Below are 26405 nucleotides of genomic sequence, written 5' to 3'. Positions count from 1 at the left end.
GGGAGGAGAGGAGGGAGGAGGAGAGGAGGGGGGAGGAGGGAGGAGGGAGGGAGTGACAGGCAGACTGAAATCAATAGCAGGCCGATATCCTCCAGATGAATGAGCATCATATGATCAAATCCTGTGATCAGAACACGAGAGAGGAAGAAGTTCACTGAGGATCTGCAGAGAACAGCTGGAGAACCTCAGTGCGACCCAGAGGCTGTTTAAAGGAACAGTTCACCCAAAACATCTGAATCCTCTCATCCTCTCCTCCTCCTGATGATATAAAGTCCTCCTCTCCTCCTCCTGATGATATAAAGTCCTCCTCTCCTCCTCCTGATGATATAAAGTCCTCCTCTCCTCCTCCTGATGATATAAAGTCGTCCTCTCCTCCTCCTGATGATATAAAGTCCTCCTCTCCTCCTCCTGATGATATAAAGTCCTCCTCTCCTCCTCCCGATGATATAAAGTCCTCCTCTCCTCCTGAGGATATAAAATCCTCCTCTCCTCCTGATGATATAAAGTCCTCCTCTCCTCCTGATGATAGCCTCCTCTCCTCCTGATGATATAAAGTCCTCCTCTCCTCCTCCTGATGATATAAAGTCCTCCTCTCCTCCTGATGATATAAAGTCCTCCTCTCCTCCTCCTGATGATATAAGTCCTCCTCTCTCCTCCTGATGATATAAAGTCCTCCTCTCCTCCTGATGATATAAAGTCCTCCTCTCCTCCTCCTGATGATATAAAGTCCTCCTCTCCTCCTCCTGATGATATAAAGTCCTCCTCTCCTCCTGATGATATAAAGTCCCTCCTCTCCTCCTCCTGATGCTATAAAGTCCTTCCTCTCCTCCTCCTGATGATATAAAGTCCTTCCCTCTCACTCCTCCTGATGATATAAAAGTCCTCCTCTCCTCCTCCTGATGATATAAAGTCCTCCCTCTCTTCCTGATGATACAAAGTCCCTCCCTCTCCTCCTGATGATATAAAGTCGTCCTCTCCCTCCTCACTGATGATATAAAGTCGCTCCTCTCCTCATCCCTCGATGATTAAAGTCCTCCTGCTCCTCCTCCATGATGATATAAAGTCCTCCTCCTCCTCATCCTGATGATATGAAAGTCCTCCTCTCCGCCTCCTGATGATATAAAGTCCATCCTCCTCCTCTGATGATATAAAGTCCTCCTCTCCTCCTCCTGATGATATAAAGTCCTCCTCTCCTCCTCCTGATGATATAAAGTCCTCCTCTCCTCCTGATGATATAAAGTCCTCCTCTCCTCCTCCTGATGATATAAAGTCCTCCTCTCCTCCTCCTGATGATATAAAGTCCTCCTCTCCTCCTGATGATATAAAGTCCTCCTCCTCCTCCTGATGATATAAAGTCCTCCTCTCCTCCTGATGATATAAAGTCCTCCTCTCCTCCTGATGATATAAAGTCCTCTCTCCTCCTCCTGATGATATAAAGTCCTCCTCTCCTCCTGATGATATAAAGTCCTCTCCTCCTCCTGATGATATAAAGTCCTCCTCTCCTCTCCTGATGATATAAAGTCCTCCTCTCCTCCTGATGATATAAAGTCCTCCTCTCCTCCTGATGATATAAAGTCCTCCTCTCCTCCTCCTGATGATATAAGTCCTCCTCTCCTCCTGATGATATAAAGTCCTCCTCTCCTCCTCCTGATGATATAAAGTCCTCCTCTCCTCCTCCTGATGATATAAAGTCCTCCTCTCCTCCTCCTGATGATATAAAGTCCTCCTCTCCTCCTCCTGATGATATAAAGTCCTCCTCTCCTCCTGATGATATAAAGTCCTCCTCTCCTCCTCCTGATGATATAAAGTCCTCCTCTCCTCCTCCTGGTGATATAAAGTCCTCCTCTCCTCCTCCTGATGTTCTAGGATCTCCTGAGATCTCAGACTGAGCTGTTATTTACAACCTGTTTAAAGCTGACGTTTGCACTGTAGCTGCTAGGCTAACAGCATTAGCATGGACCCCGTATGAAGTGACTCTCTCCTGGCGACCGAATCAAATGCACCTCGACTTCCCTCGTGGACGTCTCTGGTTTCAACATCATGTAGAACAAACAGCCAGTCATGTTTTTTAAAATACATTTTAATGCACAGATCTTACACATCATATCTTTAATATTTAACATCCGCTGTAGCTCATATGAGGTGAAGATAAACCCGTCTGTACGTAACGTATGGATGACCTCACTGTCTGTATCTGGACCTTCTGCTCACAGAGACTTCGGAGGCGAACAGAGTTCAATGAGGGCGTCTGGGCGGGGAGAGGAAGCAATCCCCCAGAAAGCCATTCTCCTCTGCATGGCTGGAGAGGAGCCATCATGAACTCCAGTGAACGAGCACTCCTCTGCGCCGCTCGCACAAAATAACCATTACAGGAGGAAACTGGAGGAGCGAGGAAGGAGGCCGGCGAGCACGAGCCTCTCCCCGAGTCAGACGACACGCGCAGGAACATTTGCATCTCTGTCCAGCAGCTGTTGTTGAGTTTGAGGGCTGAAACGAAAAGAAAAACCAAACACACGTTAAATTATTCACATCAGGACATGCCTACACACACACACACACACACACACACACACACACACACACACACACACACACACATGCAGACACACACATTAACAGAACATGAGCTCCGGTTCTGACTCCAGATCTGAGTCTGATCCATCTGATGAATCTTTCTCTTTGTAGATGATCGTCTCTCCGTCACCGTCGGTCTTTGATCAGGCTGCTGTCTCCGGATGTGAGCAGGTGAGTGGGTGGAAAAGGAGAATAAACAGCAGAGAGGAAAGATAAAAAGAAGTTCTGTCGGGTTTGTTTCCAGAGAAACAAAGCTGTATTGTTCAGGGGTGAATGTGTTGTGGAGACGGTTGTGTTGGAGTCGTCTGTGCAGGTTCTGAGGAGCAGAACAACCGGGCTTGATACCAAATATTAATGACAATAATGAGAACATTCACTGGAATAAGGAAATAATAGTTCAGTGTGCAGACAAGGCGACTGGTCCGTCTTCTCTTCAGATCCAGTGTGAAACATTTAAAAGGATCTATTAACAGGAACAGAATTATCTTTTCATAATTATGTTTTCATTTGTGTAAAATCACCTGCAGCTGAGACGAGTGTTTCCATTGTTCTGGTTCAGGTTCTGCAGATGTTTCTATTCCAGATAGGAACAAACCTTTGACCCGACAACACCAGTGGGTTTCATTTTTAGAAATCCATATCTCCAGTCACTAGTTTTCACTTTCCTGCAACCAAACGTTGGTTCTTCTGTAGTATCAACGTCGTTCTGTCACATCCAGAAGTGATTTTGTCCTGCAGAGAAACATCCAGTGTCACAGACTTTTTCTTAAAATGCTTCAAAGCTGGAAAACATTTCCTGAGAAGGATTATTTTAATTTTCCTTGAAACTTTAGTGTGTGAAAGTGTTGTTATGTTGCTCCTCCATCGTTTCAACATGACATGATCTGGGAAAAGTTCTGGATTGGGGATTTTTTTGAGCTTTAAACATCGACGGAAGAATACAACAACAAAATGTTTGTCTGAGGTACGAGTGATGATGCTGAGCTGTTGTTTCAGGACCGTGGACAGCGCCGTGTGTGGGAGCCGACTCTCTGCTGTGATTGGTTGTTAAAGTGAAACTCTCACCAAAATGCAACCGAGGCTTTTTTTGTGAATCTATATGAGTCAAACCTTCGTGTAAAAGCATAATTACGATGAAAGAGGCACTTTTAAGATTTACCGTATTGTCGTTTTCGGGTCAAACTCATTTTCCAACGGACACTTTTACGATAGCATCAAAATCTCTATTTTTAAAACAGTAAGAAGTCTCGACACAACATGAAACTTTGCTGGTAGTATCACCAGGGTCTCTACACATGAACACGAGCATTGAGAACATTGTTTGTGTACACAGAGTTTACTAAAAAGAAGGTTTTTGAACAGCTCACGTTAGCAGTAGCTTGTTCCGCTCGCCGCCGTCCTGCCAGTGGAGAAGTGTCGATCTCAGAATGTGACGTAACCTGGAGGACAGTTAAGACAGTTAAGTTAAAACAAAAATATTGTAAATCTTAAAAGTGCCTCTTTTGTAGTAATTATGCTTTTACACGAAGGTTTGACTCTTATACATTCACAAAAAAAAGCCTAGGTTGCATTTTGGCGAGAGTTTCACTTTAACGTAATCTTATGAGTTAACACAATATCTGTCCTCCAGTAGAAGTACAGATTTAGTGACTGTGGTGAAAGTAGAAGTACAGAACTGGATCTGACTCTCACGCAGCATTTGAACACTTTGAGTCACACAGGCGTCATAACTGAGCTCACTTCCTGTTCAGCACTTATGAATAAACTTGCCATTTTTTTAATTTTAATTTTTTGCAATCTCCTCCACAGCTCTCAATACGACAGCCTTCAGGGAGTGCACTTAGATAATATACCGCAAAACTGTTTGGAGTAATTTAGCTGGATGTGTGATATGGAGTTTAATTGATTTCTAATTATACGCGCTGGTGGGCGCATAATTTCATGCGTAAAAAAAAACAAAACAAAGGGGGTTGTTAGCAAGGTCTGCTTCAGAATGCACCAGGATGCTCCGCTTTGTTTTCCCTGTAATTACACACTCCACTCATCTCCACACACACACACACACACCTTTGAAAAATGTATTTTGAGAGGTAGGTAATTACTTGTTTTCTCCATTACTTCCAAACCACTGAGTAAGTACTTTAAGAGCGACTGATTCATACACACTAATGGACAAACTGGATTCAGGTGGGAGTGAACACGACTGAAGTTCACTCAGATCGTCGTGTTCTCATGATATCGACGACAAATCACGTGTGTCACATGAAAGTTATGTCTTTCTTTCATATGACACACGTGAGGCGTTCAGGGTTCACACGGTTTTCAGACAGTTCATGTGTGAAAATGTGGAATTGGATTCAGTTGCACATGTGGATTCAGCAGGTTTCACATGTGAAGATCTTTCGGGGGCGCCGCTGTTTTTTTTTTTTGGGTTGTTTTGTTCTCAGATGTAAAAATGTAGAAATCAGATGAAGAAGCAAATTTCACATGTGACACACTTCACATGTGAAGCAGTCAAAGGCAAATGTGTTTCTCGAATGTTTCACATGTGAAAATGTGGATTTCACATGTAGAAATTTGAGTCTACGCGTGACGAACATGAATGTGTGTAATTCAGGTGTGAAAACATAAATCTCACATGAGGAAATTCTCATTCAGATGTGACAGTATTTTCTTTTCACATGTTTAAAATGTTCAGTTTGTTTTACTTGATGTTTTTATGAAGGCTGAGTCATTTTAACCCTCCACACTCATGAATTAGACCCTGACTCTGCTCCTTCAGTCGGACGCACTACAGCGGACGATGTTTCCGATCATGAAGCTACATAAAGGAACTCGTGAGAGGTTGAGATACTGTTGAGAGGTGTTCAGTAACATGACAAACGGCCTCTGGAGCAGCTCCGGCAGGTTAAAGCAAGGTTAATTACATTTCTTAACACACGGGGGTGAAGGGTTGCAGAGAGGAGGAGTTCAGAGACAAAGTTATTATTACTTCCTGTTGTTGGAGGCCAGCAGGATTCATGAAGCCTCCCGCAATCAAGAGCTGTTCTTGAAATGTCTTCATGTTCCGGTCGTGTCACCGCGATCCTCCTGTGTGACACCTTAATATGACACGTTCAGTTTGTGTGACTGAAGCATAATGAAAGCTTCTCCGTCACACCTGAGCTGCAGCCGCAATAACGGGGGAAGGAAATAAATGCAGTGAATGAGCCGGTGGAAGAGCTATTTTTGCCGTCTGTTCTCTCCTCTATCCCGGAGAGGTCCATGACAACGGCCCGGCTCGCCTTCCTTCGCCCTGTGATCTTTGGATGCGTCACGTCTCCAAACCCCACAGAGAGCGCATGCTTTTGTCTATAAACCTGCAAATGCCAAAGTGTCAAGTTGTTTTGCTGCTCGGAGACACAAAAAAAATGACGCAAATGGTTTATTTATGGGCAGATTTGGATGTTTGTTCTTTTTGCTTCTTGTGTAACAGTTTGATTTGGACGTTTGACTGTTTGGATCTGGTTATTACCTGAAGCTTCGGTGCAAAATGAGGCTAATAACATCGTATTTATGTGTTGTGACGATTTCAGAGATGAACAAAGCAGTGTGAGAAATGATTTTTAATGTTCTGCTCGCTGTAATCTTCCTCTAACATCCAACCATTATGAATGTTTCCTCTCTGTTGTTGTATGATTACAGCGTCACATGGAAGCAGCCTGTTTCCTGAGCAGTAAAGGAAACAAACTGCCCGGCGTGACACAAACCTGATGAAGCTGGAAATGCTTCAGGGCTGTGACCTTCCTCTCTTCTTTCACTTTCCTTTCTCATCACAGGAGCAAATGGAAAACAGAAGAACAAGACCACTGTCTTCTGTTAACAAACTGTTTGTGTTCTCATTACAGCCTCTGTAAATGGCTTTAATTAAAATTCAAAGAGTTCCAGTTACTAAAATTTCCTCCCAGCAACCTCATAATGTCTAAACTGCATCCAGCAGCCGACCCCGAGGAGGGATTTCTTTAACACACAATGAATTATAGCACCCAAATAGCTGAATAAATAAATGTAATAATTAAAATTAGTCCTGACCCAAAGCACAACAACTACATTTCTTCTTAATAAAATACCTCGAAGGATCCATGTTGGATCTCACAGCGCTGCTTAAATTTCCTGCTTTTGATCAACGCTGCGGTTTCACAACATATAAGACACGACGGTTTAGTGAACATATTTCGGTCCGTGCATTCATTTTTATTTATTTATTTATTTTATTTTTATTTTTATTTTTATTGTTTTATGTTCTGTGTCAAAGTTCCTTCTTTTCGAGCAATTCATGTTTTCTCCATCCACATTCCCACATGTTTCTTCCGGTACACAATTGATTCAATCGGCGCTCAGCTGAGTGACGCTATCGGTAAATGATCGCTGTATTAACTGGATCAGTTGCAGCTGCAGTTTGTAGTTGCAAAAAAACAACACATTCCGTTCCGTGAAGATTATTGAATTTTCTCTTTCATTAATCAGAAATTGGTCACAGGTCCAAACAGAACCGCCATTTGGTCCATGCCCTGACCGCCAATTGGTGAAGCATGCTGTCAGGGTAAAAAAAATTAAAATAAAATAAATATCAGCAAGAAACGTCCCTTGTTGATTACTGACACTAAGATAATTATAGTTAAATATGATAATGATTGATAAAAAATGCACAGATTTGCATGAATATCCAAAACAGAAATCTGAACTACGACACCTCAGCCACACGGAGCTCCAGTAAACTCGACCGTCTGTTTGGTGTGATATTTTCAACCATGTAAGAAAAGTCGACAGTGATTACGAGGTGAGATCACGTCAGCTGTCGTCGCAGCAAACAGCTAAAATACAATTACAACATCAACGTGTCACAGAACACAAATCTGTGTTGAGACGAAAGTGATGAGTGTGAAATATTTCTCCAAAGTTACTGGTCTGTGATATTTAACGTTTCATACATTTTATACATTGTCGTTGAAACAGACATGAGCTAGAACCAGGACCTGTGGAGCTCTAGCTGGAGAATAGTTTAAAAAAGAGGTCAGATTGTATGGAAGCTTATGAGAAAAGGACCTCACTTCTCGCTTGTTTCCTCCCCAGCTGCACCTTCCCGTCCAGGAATGGTCACTCGTGGCTCCACATAACCAAGATGGTGATGGCGGTGATGCCGACCCCGAGGCTCCACAAGTCCACAAACCAACGGTGACATCACCGCGGTTTGAACTGGAATCTCTGCGTGTGTGTGGGGGAGTAAAGCTGCTGTCAGGGGCATATATGAGTAAGTGTCATGTGAAAGTTAATGCATTGAGGCACGAGTGGGCGGCAGTGCGGCCAGGACACATCAGTCAAAGCAACATGTAATCACACTCAGGTTATTGAGTTGACCTGTGTAGGAGTTTATGTGAAAACAGACGACAGCAGAATTGACCTACGAACGGTAATTCATAAACGTCGGGGAGAACGAGTGTTTGTGCAACATCATCTCTGACCGAAGAAGCTAAATGTTAAGTATGGAGAAAGAGATGGAGGGAGAACTGGGAGGGAAGAGGGGATGGAGGCCTGGAGGTTGATGGTCTCTGAGATGAGAAACAATATTTGTGGTCCGCAACATAAAGCACAGTGGGCCTGAGGTGAAGTAGAGCTGGAGCTTTCTGTGGGAAGAGAAATGAACACTGACTCAGTTTATCCCTCAGGTACAGAACTATCCAGTCCGGTGTGGCAGAGTGTGGAGATAAATAACCCGACGGTGGTGAACAGAAGTGAGAGGGGGGAGAAACTGGGTGAGAGGTCCAGTAGCAGAGACCTTTTACAGAGTTCCACCACAGCCTCTGAAATCACACCGTCTCACCTTCCTGCTGAGATAAGAGGATCAATACATCTCCATCCAGTCCAGTTAGTGTCTCGTATCTGCAGAGAGTTTTTGATTTTCTCTCTTTGTTGCTGCTCGGGACGCTTTACCAACCCAACATGTGTCTATTTGACGTCCTGGGAATGAGACTCAACAATCAACTGTCTTTGTGGTGCGTTCAGGAACAGCTGGGACAATCCTACTGATTCTACCTTTAACTTTAATAGTCTTTGAATTCTATTAATATGACGTGAGCTTCAGTTAGCTTTGACCACAAATGTCCTTCAGATGGAGACTTTGATACTTTGAAGGAAGTAAATACTTCAATTACGCAGCTGCAGTATTGAAATCTAGCTGTTAGTGTGCAATGGCCGACATGTTATTGATCAATATGTGTGTTGTGATTACCTTTGCGAACACATTACCGTGCTCACAGTAAAACATCTGGGTTAAAGGTGCCGACAGCTTTAACAAACTGCACTTTTTGCAAAAATCCTACAGTGAAACCTCGTTCCAGAAACAGTAAACCTGCAGCTCCAACCATTAGAATAGTTTGTATGAGCAGCACTGACAGCAGCTTCACTCCTGCACTCATTTTTGACATTCATTCATGAAACCTAATGTCGTTCTCTCCCTTATGATGCCTTGAATACTGTAAAACTAGTTTCTGTCTACATGTTTTATTGTAGAGGAAACTACTTTATGCCACTCTCTCTATCATCCACCTACACACACACACACACACACACACACGAGGGTGGTGGAGGTGGGCCATGGTTTCCCATATTGCGCTCCACAATTTGTCATCTTCCATTAGGACGGAGGATAATAGATGGATAGTGACAGTGATGTTAATTGCTTTCCCCCCTGCTTGTCAGCCAGAGGTGGGGTGAAGAGACAGCAGGAGAAAGACAGAACTTCACTCACTGTCCACAACATCTTTTCTCCACCTTTCGTCTTCATTCATTGAGTCCTCGCTAACCACATCCACCTGCATCAGTGCTGTGCTTTTGTTTTAAATCTCATTACTAACCCTTTGCATGACTCCTCTGCATTTCTACAGAATGTATCATCCCTGTTTCCTATTTTCAGAACAGTAATTTAAACTAATACAAACTGCACAGTGAACTGAAGTCGCATCCTGTCTCTCCTCCGTTCAAACAGCTTTTCTAACTTTGCTAACAAAGTCATCGTTTTTCTTTGCTTACCTGCTTCACCAGAGGAAACTACAGCTTCTGTTTAAAAACTACAAACATGGCAGCCCAGTGTTCCTCAGTAGCCAACAGGCTGCGCTTGTTAGCCATCCATACCGCAAACATTGTCCACACATTACCACATTACATTTCAAGATATATCATACAATGTGTTACTGAATGAGTTACCTGTACATTATCCTTGCTCTACCTGATACATTACCTCCTACGTTACCTGTGCACCATTTGTACCTCATGTGTTTATTATTCTGTGTGTAAGTCCAAACATTATCTCGTACGTTAGCTTTACATTATTCTGTACATTACTCCGTATGTTACCCTATAGATTACCTTGTGCATTACTGTATAAATTACTCCATGCATTACCTCGTACATCACTCCATACATTATTACTTTACTTTTAACATTATTCTGCACGCTACCTGTACATTACTTGATATATTACCTCATAGATTACCAATGTTGCTCCATACTTAACTCTCTACATTACTGTGTACATTACTCTTGCCAGTGAGTTACTCCATACGTTACCTTATACGTTACTCCGTATGTCACAGGTTTGACTTTAAATGCTCACCTCACATGATTATACCTTAATCTGTTAACTGATCTCACCTCACAAACACGAGAGCCTCAGTTAATACGACGGCTGCATATCAATGACTGTTGCATAGCCTTCAACAATTGAATAGAATCAATTTTATGGCGAGATATTATTCAGGACAGGCGGCACACCTCGGGGTGACATATGGAGCGCCGAGTGACAGCAGCACTACGAGGTATTGACCACTCGTCACGGGGATTCACGTTTGATTGAGCGTCCAAGGGCAACAAGAGGGCCTGGGGTGAGGGTCAAAGAAGAGGCGACGGAGATCGATCAATGATAGGATGGGGGCAGAAAATAGAGTGATAAATAACACCAGGTGAGGAAGCCAGAGCAGGAGGACGGCACTCGTCAATCCATTTACATTTTCCCGTCAGCCATTCCTTTTTAAAACAGGTTGTAGTGGTGGTGGCTTTGTGAATATCACAAATGGACACACTGTGGTTGTAGGTGATATATATGTAATTGAATCAATGCACAGGGGCCAGTATTACAGTGCAGAGCTCCCCCAGAAATAACTGTAGATGACAAGGCTAATCCTATTAGGACGCCACTCAGCCTCTCGTCTAACAACCTCACGGTCTGACGATGTCATAAGGCAGCAGCTTAGAGGAACAACGGGCAGAAAGAAATCCGCACTCACATCCTGAAAGCGTCACTGAACAATTTCCTGGTGAGTGTCAGAGGTTGGTTTTTTGTTTACCTTGTCGGCTGTCGTTGTGACTCAGCGCGAGGTGGATGTAAAAAGCAGCACAGTCATCTTAGGAGACGACAGATAATGTGATCACGGGAGTCATTATCATGCAGCACCCCCTCATCATCCGTCAGCGGAGAAGTGAAGCGTCGTGGAGGTGATCGGAGAGACGAATCAAGACAGAACGTGTCGAGCTTTTCTTTCTCACACAGCTCATGATGCAGTTTGTGGTGATAAAAGTCTTGTTGTTTTGGTTTAAAAAACTGTGTTGCTTCTGGTAAATTAGTTACAATTATGCTACAATATGCATGAGCACGTTATAAATAACTAACCTTTGACATGTGGTTTCATTCGTACATCCACTACATCCTCCTCCGTACGTAGACGTCCTCCTTTACTGCTGTAACTAACATAAATGTTGGTCGTAATAAGCTGCTTGCTCAGTTAACCTAAATGTCTGGGGTTTTTCTGGATGAGGGCGGGTTGACGGTGTTATCAGTGAAGACAGGAAGTGTTCCACATCTCTGCAGTGACTCTCAAATCTTTATGACCATTTCATTGTGTTCCTGCTGCTTTTTATTTGAGCCAGTATAATATATTGCCAGAGGTCACTGGGGTAGTTAAAAAGTTCCCCAAAGGCAATGAGCTGAGAGTGTCCTTAAACCCTGGAGGGCGTGTTCAGGCCCGGAAACTGAACCAATTCGTGATATATGTGCACAAATATCAGCTGGGCTGTTCAGACCAGAGGTGCATTTCTACACGGTCCACTAGTCAGAGCACAATATCCCCAAGAAGGCTACATCTACAATGTCCTTCAGCAGCTGCATCATCATCATCATCATCATCATGTCTTATCTTTTTAAATAAAAAATAGTTAATATTTCCAATCAAATCCATCAACTCTTCTATTTCTGGGATGAGATTTACAGGCGGGGACTGTGAGGAAACAGTGTTGATGTTATGTCAGAGACGTCTATGAACTGTGTTGCAGGTAGCATGCTAACCAGCTAGCTCCTAATACCACTTTGTAGCTCAGAGGTGACAGTCTGACAGCCTGTAGTTTCAACTAGGAGATGTAAAAGCAGCCAGTTCACTACTGAGTCTAATAAGTCGACAAAATAAACTAACTAAATGTCAAGAAAGGAAATATTTTGATACCTATTCTCCTTATAAACAGAAAAATACAACCGTCCAGCATCTGAAATACAGTTTCTCTCTTCTGAGAAATTAATTAAAGGTGCGATATGTAGGAATTTTAGTTCAAAACATTCAAAAACCTACTAAAATGAAGGAATTGTTGACATAATTTTGATATTATGATGTCTGGGTATTGTGTTGCAAGTTAGCATGCTGAGCAAGTAGCATGAGCACATGCTAGTCCAAAGCTACTGTGCTAGCAGTGTACACACAATTGTTCTCCAAGCTCCCGGTCTAGACAACTAGCTGCACGCTAGCTGAGCTAACTGGCTATCAGCAGCTACACCTAGCAGCAGTTAGCGGTTACTATAGTAATATGCAGCAGCTATTTGCCAGTTCATGCCAAACATGACAGAAACGGAATCAAAGTCACCAGAACAGTGTTTGGTCCAACCTCCACAGCTAACTGAGCTACTTGCTAACAGCAGTTAGTCTCAACAGCAGAGAGTAGCGAGTGAGCAGCAGTTAGTGGTTCTGCTGCACCCTGTGGTTTGGGAGCTTTGAACACTCGACAATTCAGACGAATTACAACTTTAAGATGACTTGTAATGTGAAAATGGTGCACTTATATTTAATAAACGTGAAATAAAATGCACATTTTTCCGTTGTTCAACGTCAGCATGAACCTTTAATGTGCTGCTGAGACTTGCAGAGGGAGCAGCTCGTCTCTTTGCTCGCAGGCAAGAACAAAAAAAAAAAACAAAGAAAGTGGAAAATGAAGACATAAAATCAGGAGGAATGGTTCAAAAAAGCTCGTACTAGACTGAGAAATGCACATCCAGACACGAGGAAGATGTATCAGATGGAAATATCGTGAGCGCGTCTTTGTTTTGTTTCTTGGCTGACATTGATCAGAGCTGAATTTGCATTTCACAGAGGATCCCTCTGTCAAATAATGAGGCGGATGATCAGGGAAGGGAGTCGGTCTCTTTCTGCGAGGCGGCTTCCCCTCCCTCAACAGTAACTGTCTATGACTCACAGCTGGGAATTCCTCGGATGGTGAATCTTGCAGCTACAGCGTTTCCTCGGCTCAGCACTTTCCTCTGGATCGAGCTGACGGGTTAAAGCCATAAATGAATCCCTCTCTTAATTACTTCCGTAACAAGCAGCCGTTAGTGTGTGCGAGGAGAGGACACTGCTTCGTCCTATCGCTTTGTTGTATCCGTCGGGGCTCCTTCTCGCTGTAGTTAGTGTGCAGATAATGTGCCTGCAGACCCACTGCAGCCGTTAGCAGGCCGCTAACGGCAGCAGCACACTCTTCAGCTTTATAGAGCTTCTTTTTAACCTCTCCAGTTACATCCAGCGGGTGCAGGAAACTGTCTAAATGAACACAGCTGGATCTCAACACTACATAAACACTTCAGCAGCTCTGTGAGTTGTCTCCCACTTAACCAGCTCACATCTCGGCCCACACACTTCTTAAATATTTAATCTGCTCTCTGTGGATGCTGCTGGATTCAGCCTCCACTTTTAAAGAGACTAGTTCTTGTTTTTTATGAAAATGGCAACACAACGATGCTGCACAGCTCACTGAGCAGCCAGTGCTTACTTCAACCAGCCATGTAGGTGAGTTAGTCGTAGATACACTCAGCTCTCGAGAACAAAACAACATTTTAAGACTATTTTTAAGACTATTCCATCGACCAATAACACGTCTCTTGGTTGGAGAAGGACGAGTGCACGTTGTACTGCAGCTCTGTGGCAGACAGGCTTTTTCTAACGCTTTCTAAAGACACACGCTGGAGGATAGCAGCACACTTTCATCCTGACACCAGGTTATAAACAGTCTCTGGATTTATGAGCGTCCTGATCCAGCACAGTGCTGTGAAAGTGTCGGCTTTTCCCCCTCAGGCTATTTGTCTTGGACCTCTATGTAATGTAATTAAGATTAGGGCTGAAAAGGTCTGTCTGCAGAGTGCAGACGAGCCTGTGCAGCGTAGCTTATAGAAACAGTCCTCTGTGAACACAGAAGCTGGGGATCTCTACGTCTGAAGTGCAGATCTGTAAACTCAGACGTGGCGTTCTGGAGCTCCTCGTCTGCTCTTATGAGCCGTCTGCAGTCCTCTGAAGGTTAAGAGGCTCCTCCAGTACAAACCTCCTCTCACTGATGAAGTGAAAGATGATGGGGAGAATCAATGTTCTTATAAACATCAGACGGTTTGTGTTTCGGTGAGTCAGCGTCGTGTCCTCAGCAGCAGAGAGCTGTTATTTATATTCACAGTCAGTAACATCCACAGAGACGGTGAGAGAGCTGAGAACATCTTTAGTCTTCAGCAGAATATACGACATGTGTGGGACGCATCCTCATGTCTATTGAACATGTAAAGCAGGTTCAGTAGTTTGACTCAACCTTCACGCTCGTCTGCTAACTTGTTTTTTAATATTTATATTTCAATAAAGATGTGAAGTGTTGTTTCAGTGGGGAAGGGGAAAACTTAAAATGAAATAAATAAAGCTCAGACATTAACAGAGACAGGAGGAGCATCACATGTGAGGACAGTGCAGCAGTGCAGCCTGCTGGTTGTTATTGTCATGAAGACTTTTATACATGCATACAGATTTACAACACGTGAACCGGTTGTTTTATGCAGCCGTCAACACAGAAGGAGTGCGGTTTCATCATGTTCATGTCCATTCAGACGGTCAGAGAAAGTCCAGAGATTCATTTTCTTCTAAATAATGATAATAATAATAATAATGAAGATTTGCGTTTTATATCATTACAACCGGTCCGATATGTTCACAGTTCTGTGGGGGTGTCAGTGAACCAGCCTCTCAGTTCCCACTGATACTCACACAAAGCAATATTTCCCCTCCAGCTGGTGATTATTGCTCTGCTTGTTGTGTGCTGTGTGTGAGAGGGGGAGGAGGGGGGGAGGAGGGAGGAGGAGCGGGGGGGAGGAGGCGTCCTCACTCATGCGGATGACGACTGTAATTCGGCTAGAAAAGAGAAAGCGCTGAGTCGGCACAGCCTGCCTGTCTTGGGAAGGTCAGAGCATTCCTGTGTCACTGACAAATGAGCTGTACCACACACACACACACACACACACACACACACACACACACACACACACACACACACACACGCATGCACACACACACACACACACACACACACACACACACACACACACATACAGTATATAGAACATGTTAGATTGTGTGTTTTCATCTTTGTGTTAAATAAAATACTTTTAAACTTTCATGCTGTGTATTTGATATTGTACAAGAGTGAATGTCGCCGACCTCCACACTGTCAAGAACTCCAAAATCCTTCGACCATTATGGCTGTTATGGTCATATTGGTTGAAGTTATTAAGTTAATTTTTAATCACAGTTACAAACTGATAGTTTAGTACTGATTTGGTAAATTGGCTCATATCCCTTCTTCAAGGGTAGTGCTCCGAGGTGATCTAATGTAAACTTGATCTTATTATGGATCATAATTGATAATTATCCATGTTAATCACTGATTATTATTGATCGCCATATTTAACCAAAATCTCCCTATCAATGGCCGTTTTTAGACAGAGCACCAAGCCACCAATCTGTCCGTCCTTTTGGCGGCTCAGCCCGCGGTTTTAGACAGAGGGCGGCAAATTGGGGGTCTGTTTTGTTCCGCCGATTTTCCACCTCGGAGGGTACACTTATTTCTGCCTCGCCTGCTATCTAAATCCAAGGCGTCAATGTGCCGGCCCAAGCGTAAGATGGGTGGAGGTGTCGATGACCTGCACTGTTGTGCAACACACAGTTGGGGAGTTTTAAAACCAGGAAACAGCTGATCACAGCAGTCAGTCCATCACTTCATCCGCAGACATTAAGATGAACAACTGGACAGCCGCTGAGATCCAGGAGATGCTAGAGTCTCCTCGGTCTCCGTAGCTGTTTGGTTGTGTTAGCTTGATGTTGAAGCAGCAGGCTACTAACAGTCGCTACTTTCAAATTAAAAGCCCCCCGCTAAGAACCCTGGAGCAAATGTGCCGCCTTTTCGATCTAAAAAAGGCTAATGTTGAATGGTGCATAGTATATGGTGCCCCGTACGAGGTAATATACAGTTGGCAATTATTCATAATTTTACAATATTAATTTCAGCATAATTTTGAAGGTGCTTAAATTTGAGATTCACATCTTGAATTCTTTAGCTAAAAGTTTTTACATTTAACCCCAGTGGTCTACTGCAGGAGTAATCGCCTAATTGTACTTACAAACAGTTGCAGCGTGGTCCCCGAACCTTAACTCCTCATGAGGTGAACCTGTGAGGTCTCTGCTGTGTTGCCAGGTTCCTGTGTTTTCAGTAAAAAGTGGACTAGTTTAGTTCAGTAGAGTCTCGTCAGTCCACACTGCAGAATCCCTTCAGTAATGCAGTGTTGGCTCCCTCTAGTGGTTACTACAGAAAGCATCTTTAATGAAACCTCAGTTATAACGGTGCTGTGTGAATCTGTGTCAGACTCAAAGTGTTTCAGTAACAAAGACAAACAGACGATTGTTGAAGAAAGTTCAGCAGAAGATTCAACAGAGTCAAAAAGCTGCTGATGATCCAGTGAAGACACTCTGAACAAACTGAGTTCATCAAGCACAGATTTTATTAATGATTCACTGAACACTGTATCAGTCAGGACATGACTTCATGTGGAATAACACAATATATTACAATCACTAAACATATGGATCAACATGTTTCCACGTGGACTGAGTCATCTGAGATATTCTACAAGCATGAAGACACATGAAGGAACCAGAGAACCAATCAAATCAAAGTACAGTTTATCAGTTCTGTCAACCTCAGAATGAATCACAACGTTGTTATTGACTGAAAAAACACTAGAATCCTTAAAGTCACAAAGAAACTAAAGAAATGTGAATGTATTTTTGGACAACATGACCAGACACTCGCCCTTTTTAGATAGAAAAGGCGGCACATTTGCTCCAAGGTAAGGACGGCAATGTGCCGGCCTGTCTTTCTTAAACGGAGGTGTCATATTCCTCCTTTTCAAAAAGCCGCCTCTGAGGTCGGCGTAAACATGTGATGTGACGTGAAGCTTGAAGTTGGCATCACTGATTTTGTAGCTAAAGTGCAACATGGAGCTTGAAGATGTAAAGAAAAAAATAAAAACAGGAGAATTAACTTTGAGCAAGTTTGGAGGAAAGTCGGAGGTATGGACCCATTTCAAACAACATCAATGTTGTCGTTGCCAACATGGCACTTGTTGCATTATTCATTAAGATTTCTGTAGTTCAAACAACTCAGATCTGTTGTTGAGAACGTCAGTTATAACAGCCCACATATTAAAAATGAATAATAATATAAAAAAATGTTGGGTTTAAATCGGGCTCAGGCTCATAATTACAGTTAATGTGTTGGGCCGGTCCAGGCTTGGACACAAGGTGAACAGGCTTGGGTCGGGCTTGATTTTTTGGGCCCGATCTAAGCTCTAGTCACAGTTGTGTTCACAGCAGATATAAATGTGAACACAGTGAAGGTTGTGTTCTGCTGTGATGAGGAGCTGGGAGGAGAAAAGAGGCTGAATGATGTAACTAACAGCACCAAATCAATCCTGACTCAGCGTTCACTGATGTGGATCAGAACATGACTCAGCACTGCTGATGATCTGTACAGTAACTGCTGCTGATTAATCATCAAACTACAGGAACAAACATCATGACAGACCACAGAGGGCGCTGTCTCCACATATTACACATTTAAACACTGATTACATTTTCATTTTCTGATATAGTTATCACATCAACACTTCACAGGAACAGAATGAAAAACCTTTAATCACATGAATCAACAGTGTAGAGTTTGTTTTCTACACATCTGTCTGCTCTCACATCCTCTTCACCTCCTTCTTTGCTTCTTCACCAGCTGCTGTTTGTCTGTATCACATCGCTGCTCTGGTTCTTTCACCCACTCGACTCTTCATCTCTTCCAGTTTCTGGATCTTCTCCGTGTCTCCTTTCTCCCTCATCTTCTTAATCAGGAAGTCCAAGTTCTCCAGGGTGGACGCTGAATCAACTTTCAGAGCGATCTGCTCCAGTTTGACAACATGCTGGAAGGTCTCCTCGAACATATCATCTCTCTCTTTCTCAAGTTCTTTCATTTTCTTTTTGAGATCAGTCAATAGGCTCTCAAAGTCTGATTTCTTGTTTTCATAATTCCTCTTCACACCATGTAGTGTCTTCTTAACTCTTCTTGTCTTGGTCACATACCTCCAGTTTTTTGTCACATGAACTGACACAGAACACTTCCCGGTACATACAGTGCAGTAGCCATTTTTAATGACCTCACAGTGCTCTGGCTTCAAGGCCAGTGTGCATCCAGGATAGTGACAGTTCTCCTCACAGACTGTACAGCAGTTAGCTCCTTCAGAATTTAACCACAACGCATACCAGTTCCCCTCATGAACTTTTTGTTTCACTTTGTAGGCCTCATCAAATTCTATAGTGAAGTTTGCTTCATTCTTCATCTCTTCTTTATGTTTCTTAAGAGCGTCCGTTGTTTGTTTGATTTCTCTCTGTTTTAGTTCAGTTAACTGAATCCTGTCTTTCAGGTTTGGGATGCAGGCTTTCAGTCTGATTCGCTCTTTCAGAACCTCCACAGTTGTCTTCAGCTTTTGTGGTTTTGTTTTTTCCAGAAAGTCTGTGAACTTCTTCAGACCTTTAGTTGTTCTTTTAAATGCAAATTCAAGAACGTCTTCTGTGTCCTCTGTCCTCTCTTTTTGTTGGTTATTATCAAACAGGAAGTTAACCGGCTGTTTCTTTTCATCTTTGGCACATTTAATGTTTGCACCCTTGAGAGCTGTCAGAGCGTTTTCAGGTGTCAGACCATCTGAATGTGTGAAGAGGGCAACAATGTTCTGCTCCATGTCTTTTCCAAACAGAGACACCACTGAATCAAAGACGTACCTCAATCGATCACTCAGACGATTGTCACTCGCTTTCAGCACCAGACCCACTGCATTAATCTCATGAACTCCATCTGGTGAGCAGAAGCACTCTAATAATCTTTCACTGACTGCAGCATCTCTTTCAATCCCTCTGGTATCTCCGTATCCAGGAGTATCGATGATGGTCAGAGAGTAGGGCAGAGTTTTACCTTCAAATCCAAAGATCTGGTACACGATCACATTTGATGTCTGACTCTCTGATTGTCTTCTCTTCTTCTCCTCTACAATCTGAAACCAGACATCGTCCTCCCACTTCACTCCCATGGTGTAGTTGACCAGAGTGTTGATCAGAGTAGATTTTCCTGTTCCTGTTTCTCCCACAAGTAAGATGGTTCTGTTTGTCTTTTTTGGATCTTTTTCACCAAGAGTCATTCTTCTTAGAGTTTCAATCTTCTCTTTCTCTGGTCTCAGCTGGTAGACAGCAGGAGATCCTGAACGGACAAGAAGACTCTTCAAGATGATGTCCTTGTATTTCACTGAGCCTTTTGTTTCCCTGTAGAAGAAGGAGATGAATTAAACTTTTAATTTCATGTACAGACATTAACCTTCCCTCCTTGTACGTCTCAAATATTTTGTTTTCTGTTAATTGTGAAAAAGATTACTCAAATAAATTAGAATAAAACTAATAAAAGTTCTATTTACTGATTGGAACAGAACAAAATATGACAGCATTCAAGAGCTGAGCTGCTGAAACCTAAAGCCACATCTGAAGAACAGAAAGAATCTTCTTTACAACTGAATTCAGTCACTGTCAGCAGAAACTCCAGGACATCATCAACAAACTCTGACACATCCTGAGTTCAGAACCATCACAGGGTGAGATCACCACAGTCCCCCATCCTGTCACTTCAACAAGCACCAACAATCACAGACACACTTTTAGAAACCTAAAACCTGATTACACTTGTCTTCATCTAGAAGGAAACTTCAGCAACTGCAACAACACAAGGGACACACAAGTCTTTACCCATCAACACACTGCTGACAAGTTTCATATAAAACAGTTCAGAAACTGCAACACAACATCAGTCATGACATGCTATCAGAGACAGAGAGCACTGAAACAACACATCTCAACACAGAACAGCCATTAGTGCAGGAAACATGGCAGAGATCAGAACCAGAACCAGAACCAATCACTGTTCTGACTCTTAGCAGGGCTCTGCAGACACTTTGGACTTCATCAGAACTGAACATGAAACTCTTCTAGCCAGAGAGGGAAACATATTGAAACTCCTCTCATAGAGAAATGTCCTGGATTGTTGTGTTCAACCTTTCTTCACTTCAACAGTTACAAACTGATATTTAACTACCAGAAAACAACACAACAGAATAATGAGTGTTGAGGCTGAACACACTGTGACCTCCATCAACATGTGCTGCTGTTAAAGTGATGCACATGTCACTTTGTTGTGTGTGTATAGACTGCTGTGTATATGTGTGTCTACAGCTTCACTTTACTGTCTGTCTGAATTCAGTTTTAAAGGTTGTTGTGTTACTCACCCTGTTGCCATGGTGACGTCTGGTGTTGGTGTCTGAAGAAACAAAATCAGAACCAGAACTACATTTAATTCATCTGTAATGAAGGAAACTAACACAATGACATGATTCAACACAATTACAATCAAATGTCCAACAGTCTTTAAAAAGCACTTTCCTGACAGCAGACTGAATCATCGACCTGCTTCATCATGTAAATGAGCTGATGACAGATGATATTCTACTTTATTTATGACAAACTGACACTCTCTTCTTTTAAATGAACAAACAGGATCTGCTGCCGTTTTATTGGTCCTCATAGTCCTGGAATACTGTGCTGTGATTGGCTGTGACTGGCAGCACCCTCATTTACATAATGAAGAAGAAATACATAAAGAAAAGTAAAAAGTAAACCCAGAAATAAAGTTAATGGAAAATAAATAAGGCTAAAACTGCAGAGGGAGAAGCACAGATCTATAAATTCATATATGTATTTAAAATTGAATGAATTAATGAATACAATGGAAATACAATGTTTAGGTATATAAACAGAAGTTAATACAAAGATGAATAAATACAGAAGAAAATTTAAACATAAATATACATTTTGTTACATTTTGTAAATTAATTAATTAATACTTTTGTTTGTTTAATATTAAACATTAATTATTGATTAATTTATTGAGCCATTTATTTGTTTATGTATTTATTTTGGATATTAACATTCTCATGATAACACACAGAATGTATCAGTCAGTTCAGATCCATTAAACTGAACTGATTTTGACTAAAGTTGGTTTCTTGCCTCTGTTGTAGATTAAATGTTTGTTCTCTGTTCTCCTCTGCAGAGTCAGCTGGGTGACAGCAGCAGATTCTGATTGGACCAGAACACTTCCTGTGATGATGTCCTTTTATCTCAACGAGACGTCAGTATTCCTGTAGAAGAAGATCATTTAAACATTTAGTTGAATTTTAGTCCTCTATCATATTTTCTGTTTAAACAAAGCCATTTCAAATGAATTCAAAATTAGTTAAACCGTCAACTAGTGTCAGACCTGAAGTATTTTACGTCTGTGAACAACTTTAAATGATCATTTTTCTCTTCTTGTGATAAAACATCACTCAATAGACTTTTTCCTGATTTCTTAAACTCTTCTGCCATCAGATGTTGTTTGTGCATCTACACATATAAGTTATTCTGTCAAATGAATCTTTGCTTTATTTTAAGAGTTGATTATTCTAAAATCCTGCACATATTAAAGTATTTCATCCTTCAGTTTTCCTAAGTGTTCTTACCTGTTGATGACTTCTTGCAGCCGTCTGATGCTGAAGAGTGACACAGAGCAGATTTATATCAGTAGGGAGGTGAACGATCGGTGGTCACATGATTTCACAGAAACACTGTGACTTCAAACCATCAATTAAACAAGTGGTGAAGGAGGGTAAGAGTTCACTTTGATAAGATAAGACATATCTTTATTCAGATACTGCAGCAGCAACAGAGTCCACTAGCTGAGTTAATATTATCCAGACATGTAAACGTCACAGTGCAGACTGATTGTTTCTGACATGTCAGCTCTCAAAAATATCACTCACAAGTTGTCTTTCTCTAAATCATAAAAGAAATGTAATTATCATGCTGCCACTGGCTGTGATCAAGTGTTCCACAAAGCTCCTGATGAAATGTGAACGAACTAAATATCTCAGGTGTTTTCACACACCGTCACACACACAGGCCAGCGATACTTTAATAATATGAGTTATCTTGTTCCAGTTAACACACAGACTGACCTGCAGCTCCAACACGAGTCTCAGCTGTGGTTTTATAAATATCAGATTACTGTGATATGATTCTACTGCACAGTGTGGATATGACTGTAAAACATGGATCAAACCAAATGTTGATTCTCCTATGATGTGTTGCATTGATCTATGTTCAATGTAATAACTTCCAGACTTTATATTAAATTAACTTAGTTCAGGCTTTAATATGAAAACCATCTACATCAACTATAAAATAGTATAAGGAAGTCTCAGCAGGATTTGACCAGTGACCTTCATAATATTATAAAGTGATCATCTGATTTCTTACGTCTGTTTCTGATGTTGCAACATTATTAATTATACTCACCAGCTGTGATGATGTTAGCAAAAATGACCAAAGACTGGATGTTGAAAAACAAAGACAGGAAAGAAGACAGAAATCAAGAGCAGAAGACTAAACTAAGTAGAAACCAGGACGACACAAGAAACAGAAGCAGCGATGCAGCCGAGACACAAAGAACACAACAAGGAAACACTGGCCTCAAGATACCAAGACTGATATAAGAATGAATATTGATTTAAATAATATATATCAAATAATATAAATATTAGTCTCAATTCTTTAATTATTCTTATAGAAACGCTTCTTAATATTATACAGTCCAGTTCAACAGCACAGTAAACTTCAGCCTCAGTAATCAACAGTCTCATGTCGTCTTCAGACACAAAGTGAATATTCTCCTTCTGTCACCTGCTCCAGTTTCATCACAGGATTATTAATTTTTATACGTGTTACTTGCTCAGTTCTTCCTCTGCAGGAAGAAAAACAGCAGAGGAGCAGAATCTTAGAGTAGAAAGTAGTTTTACTGTTTAGTTTTAGATTATATGTTTTCTCTGTCAGTCCAACATGTGACCTTAACGTCTGGTGGCAGCAGGATCCTGTCATGTGATCTGCTGCTTCAGTGTGTGTTAGTGAATATTAAGGTGAACACAACAAATAATTACACTTGAGTGTTTAACATCCAAACATGTTAATCATGAACTCTGACACTGACTACCTCAGTAATGTATTGGACACATTTTGCACCTTTACCAGACAGATGTAGGTTTTGACCTCGTCCTGTTTATCAGCCAATCACAGCTTTTATATCTATCAGCCACACGTCCTCACTACGATGAACATTTCTGTCTGTTGCTCTGAGATGTTTCCTGAATCACTGTTGAACCAGGACTCCTTCCTGCAGAGTTTTAGACTCTGTTTAGAGGATTCTCAGAGTGTTAGTGAGTGCAGCCCAGGGCCCTGAGGACTGACAGTTTAAACATTCACCTCAATGATTCACCTCTGACTGAGATCACTGTTTTATCAGGTATCTATACGGTGCCAAAGTTCATTAAGTTGTCTAATGTTCTATAGAGCAGCTGTGGACCTGTCTGTCAGCAGAGGCGTGGACGCTCTGTGGTCACATGATTACATAGAAACAGCCTCAGTTAGAAGAAGCTGCCTCTCACCGTTCACCTTCAGTGTCTGTTTTACAAACTGTTTCCCTGAAGTCAGGTGACAACAATCCTCAGGAGCCCCTTTAGATAACACTTCACAGTGCTTTACAGTAAAGGCACGGCAAGAACATGAAAAAGATTTGTGTTAAGGCAAACAAATGAAAATATAGGATAAAAAAAGATCAAATATAATATTGAACAGTGGAATAAAAAGTATGAATGAAAAGTCCCACTTTTAAAGGAACAGTTCACCCAGAAACTAAAGTTCAGTCATTATCTAAATAATCTGAAGGTGATCCAACCAAGATTTTAGACATTTTATAGTGTGTGACTTTTGTTTCTCCTGGTGTTTGATGCTTGCAGGATTTAAACAACTCAGTCCAGATACCAGTTATCTGACAACACACCTACATAAGCGTTTACTTCTGGTACGTACGGTGTCTCATACAGGTCAACGTGGTGTCTGATCTACAGCTGGGCAGTGTGTTGTTCAGATGCTAAATGTTGCTACAGGATCCAAAGTTCCTTTAATTGACTGGTTTCCTGTCTAGTGTCACTCAACCCACAAGAAAACCTGATAGCGGGCCAGCTTCGGCCCCCGTGCCCCACTTTGGGCCGCCCTGCTCTGAATGATCTCTGCAGGTTTCCTCTTTAGTTGGTCCATGATGAGGGACCAAGCTTTGTTTCTCCACATGTGGCCGATGATTCAGGAGGAAACCATGGATCAGATCTGTTTCTCACTTCTGTCCTACATTCTTACTTCAGTTATATTTCCACTGCAGGACATGTGAAAGAGTTTACAGGGTGGTATTAGTACTTTTACTTCTCTCAAAGATATCAACACGTCCTAAACTTTGCACTTAACTCAGTTTTGATTAAATCACATATTTTGAATTATAAATTGTGGCTTTTTTTCCCCAAATCTAATCCACTCATTTCTTTGGTAACAGCTACTTTCTGCACATACAGCCTGAGGATCATTTCACAGTGAACGTCTCACATTTATTTTATTGATCTGAAGTGGCGTGTTTGTCAAATGTCACACACACACACACACCTACACACACAGACACACACACACACACACACACACACACACACACACACACGCGCGTACGTATACAGTCGATAAGGTCCCACAGGTAGAAGGTAAAGAGTTGATGAGGTGATGTATAAACACTGTGTCTGCAGCAGTTTGGTTTTCCTTTCATCACTTAACTACAATGTTTGTTTCCTTGCTGAAAGTGATGAGTGAGGAGTGAGAAAAGATCAGCTGATGGACTGAAACTAAACACCACACTGCCCTCTGCTGGTCAGACTGGATACAGACGGTTCTGGAGTTTCCTGCCGGTGATGCCGGCTTACTCAGGTAGATTATTTTACAAAAAGGTTCAAATCAAGACAGTAAAATGAACAAGAGAGTCCAGAAAAGCTGACTCATCACTTCTCACTGACATCAACAGAGAGAGTTTACTTTATATCATCAGGAGGAGGAGGAGAGGAGGACTAAAGTTTAATTTTAGTGTGAACTGTTCCTTTAAGAGTGTGATTGCATTGTCACTGTGTTTTTTGCAGCGTTTCTGGTTCATTGTTAACGTGAGGATGAACAGCAAATTATAAACTCGTTCAGTGACTGTGTGATACTGTTAATAATGTAAGAATGACTCAATATTCAAACAAATGCTGTTCAATGTATAATTAATATCCAGCAGTTTTGCATCAATGCTTCAAAACTCATGGTAACAGTTCACTAAATGGACAGTACAGGAATATTAACAGAGGTCTGATCAGATCAATGTTGTTTCTGTAATCACTGGGAAAGATTCAATTCTAATAATCAAAAGTGAATAAATCAATATATCACCACAATTAACAAACAGAGAACAAAGCCACCTACATCATTAATGCACCAACTAATGTTAGGGAGTCTTTAAATCAAACACAAAGTGATGAACACAGGATAACATGACAAACATGACAAACAGAACTCTGAAGCTTTTCTTACAGGTGAAGGAGCAAACTGGCAGAATCTGACTGAACAAACATCCTGTATCAGACAGAGGAACAGTCTGAACAGGACACACCTGGCTCCAATCAGCATTCCCTCACTAAGCTCCTCCCCTGAGGGCGCTCAGGTGAGTCTCTCCCTCCACTCTCATGCTGTGTCTCAATTCAGTCTGCATCCTTCGAAGAACCCGGTGGTCTTTGTGGTCTTTGAAGGCGAGTCCTAAAGAGAGACCCTGTTAAAGTGAAACTCTCGCCAAAAAGCAAACCAAAAAACAACGAAAGAGGCACTTTTAAGATTTACCGTTGTTTCGTTTTCAGGGCAAGCTCATTTTCAATGGGAGTGCTCCGGGCACTTTAACGATAGCATCAAAACCTCTATTTTTAAAACAGTAAGAAGTCTCGACACAACATGAAACTTTGCTTGTAGTATCACCAGGGTCTCTACACATGAACACGAGCATTGAGAACATTGTTTGTGTACACAGAGTTTACTAAAAAGAAGGTTTTTGAACAGTGATGTGCACAAGGGGGGGGGGGGGGGGCAGGGGGGCAGTCGCCCCCCCTTGTG

General features: G+C 41.9%; 1 protein-coding gene across 2 annotated transcripts; it reads right to left on the bottom strand.

Annotated features, from left to right (window-relative positions):
* Positions 1–17314: 17314 nt before the first annotated feature.
* On the bottom strand, positions 17315–22734 carry LOC115592912 (uncharacterized). Of its 2 annotated transcripts, XM_030436172.1 has the most exons (5): positions 22701–22734; positions 21866–21895; positions 21375–21505; positions 20594–20625; positions 17315–19583 (listed from the first exon to the last, which is right to left on the bottom strand). In XM_030436172.1, the coding sequence occupies exons 4-5, from the start codon at positions 20602–20604 to the stop codon at positions 18026–18028; spliced, it is 1569 nt and encodes a 522-aa protein (XP_030292032.1). In that variant the 5' UTR covers positions 20605–20625; positions 21375–21505; positions 21866–21895; positions 22701–22734; the 3' UTR covers positions 17315–18025. The 2 variants fall into 2 exon arrangements, with proteins under 2 accessions (XP_030292032.1, XP_030292033.1); XM_030436173.1 differs by lacking the exons at positions 21375–21505; positions 21866–21895; positions 22701–22734 and having other exon boundaries at positions 20594–20994.
* Between the last annotated feature and the right edge of the window lie 3671 nt (positions 22735–26405).

The sequence above is a fragment of the Sparus aurata genome, chromosome 12 (genome assembly GCF_900880675.1).
Source record: "Sparus aurata chromosome 12, fSpaAur1.1, whole genome shotgun sequence".
Taxonomy (NCBI): domain Eukaryota; kingdom Metazoa; phylum Chordata; class Actinopteri; order Spariformes; family Sparidae; genus Sparus; species Sparus aurata.
Note: the sequence above shows the minus strand (reverse complement) of the source record. Positions and strands in the feature narration are given on the sequence as shown.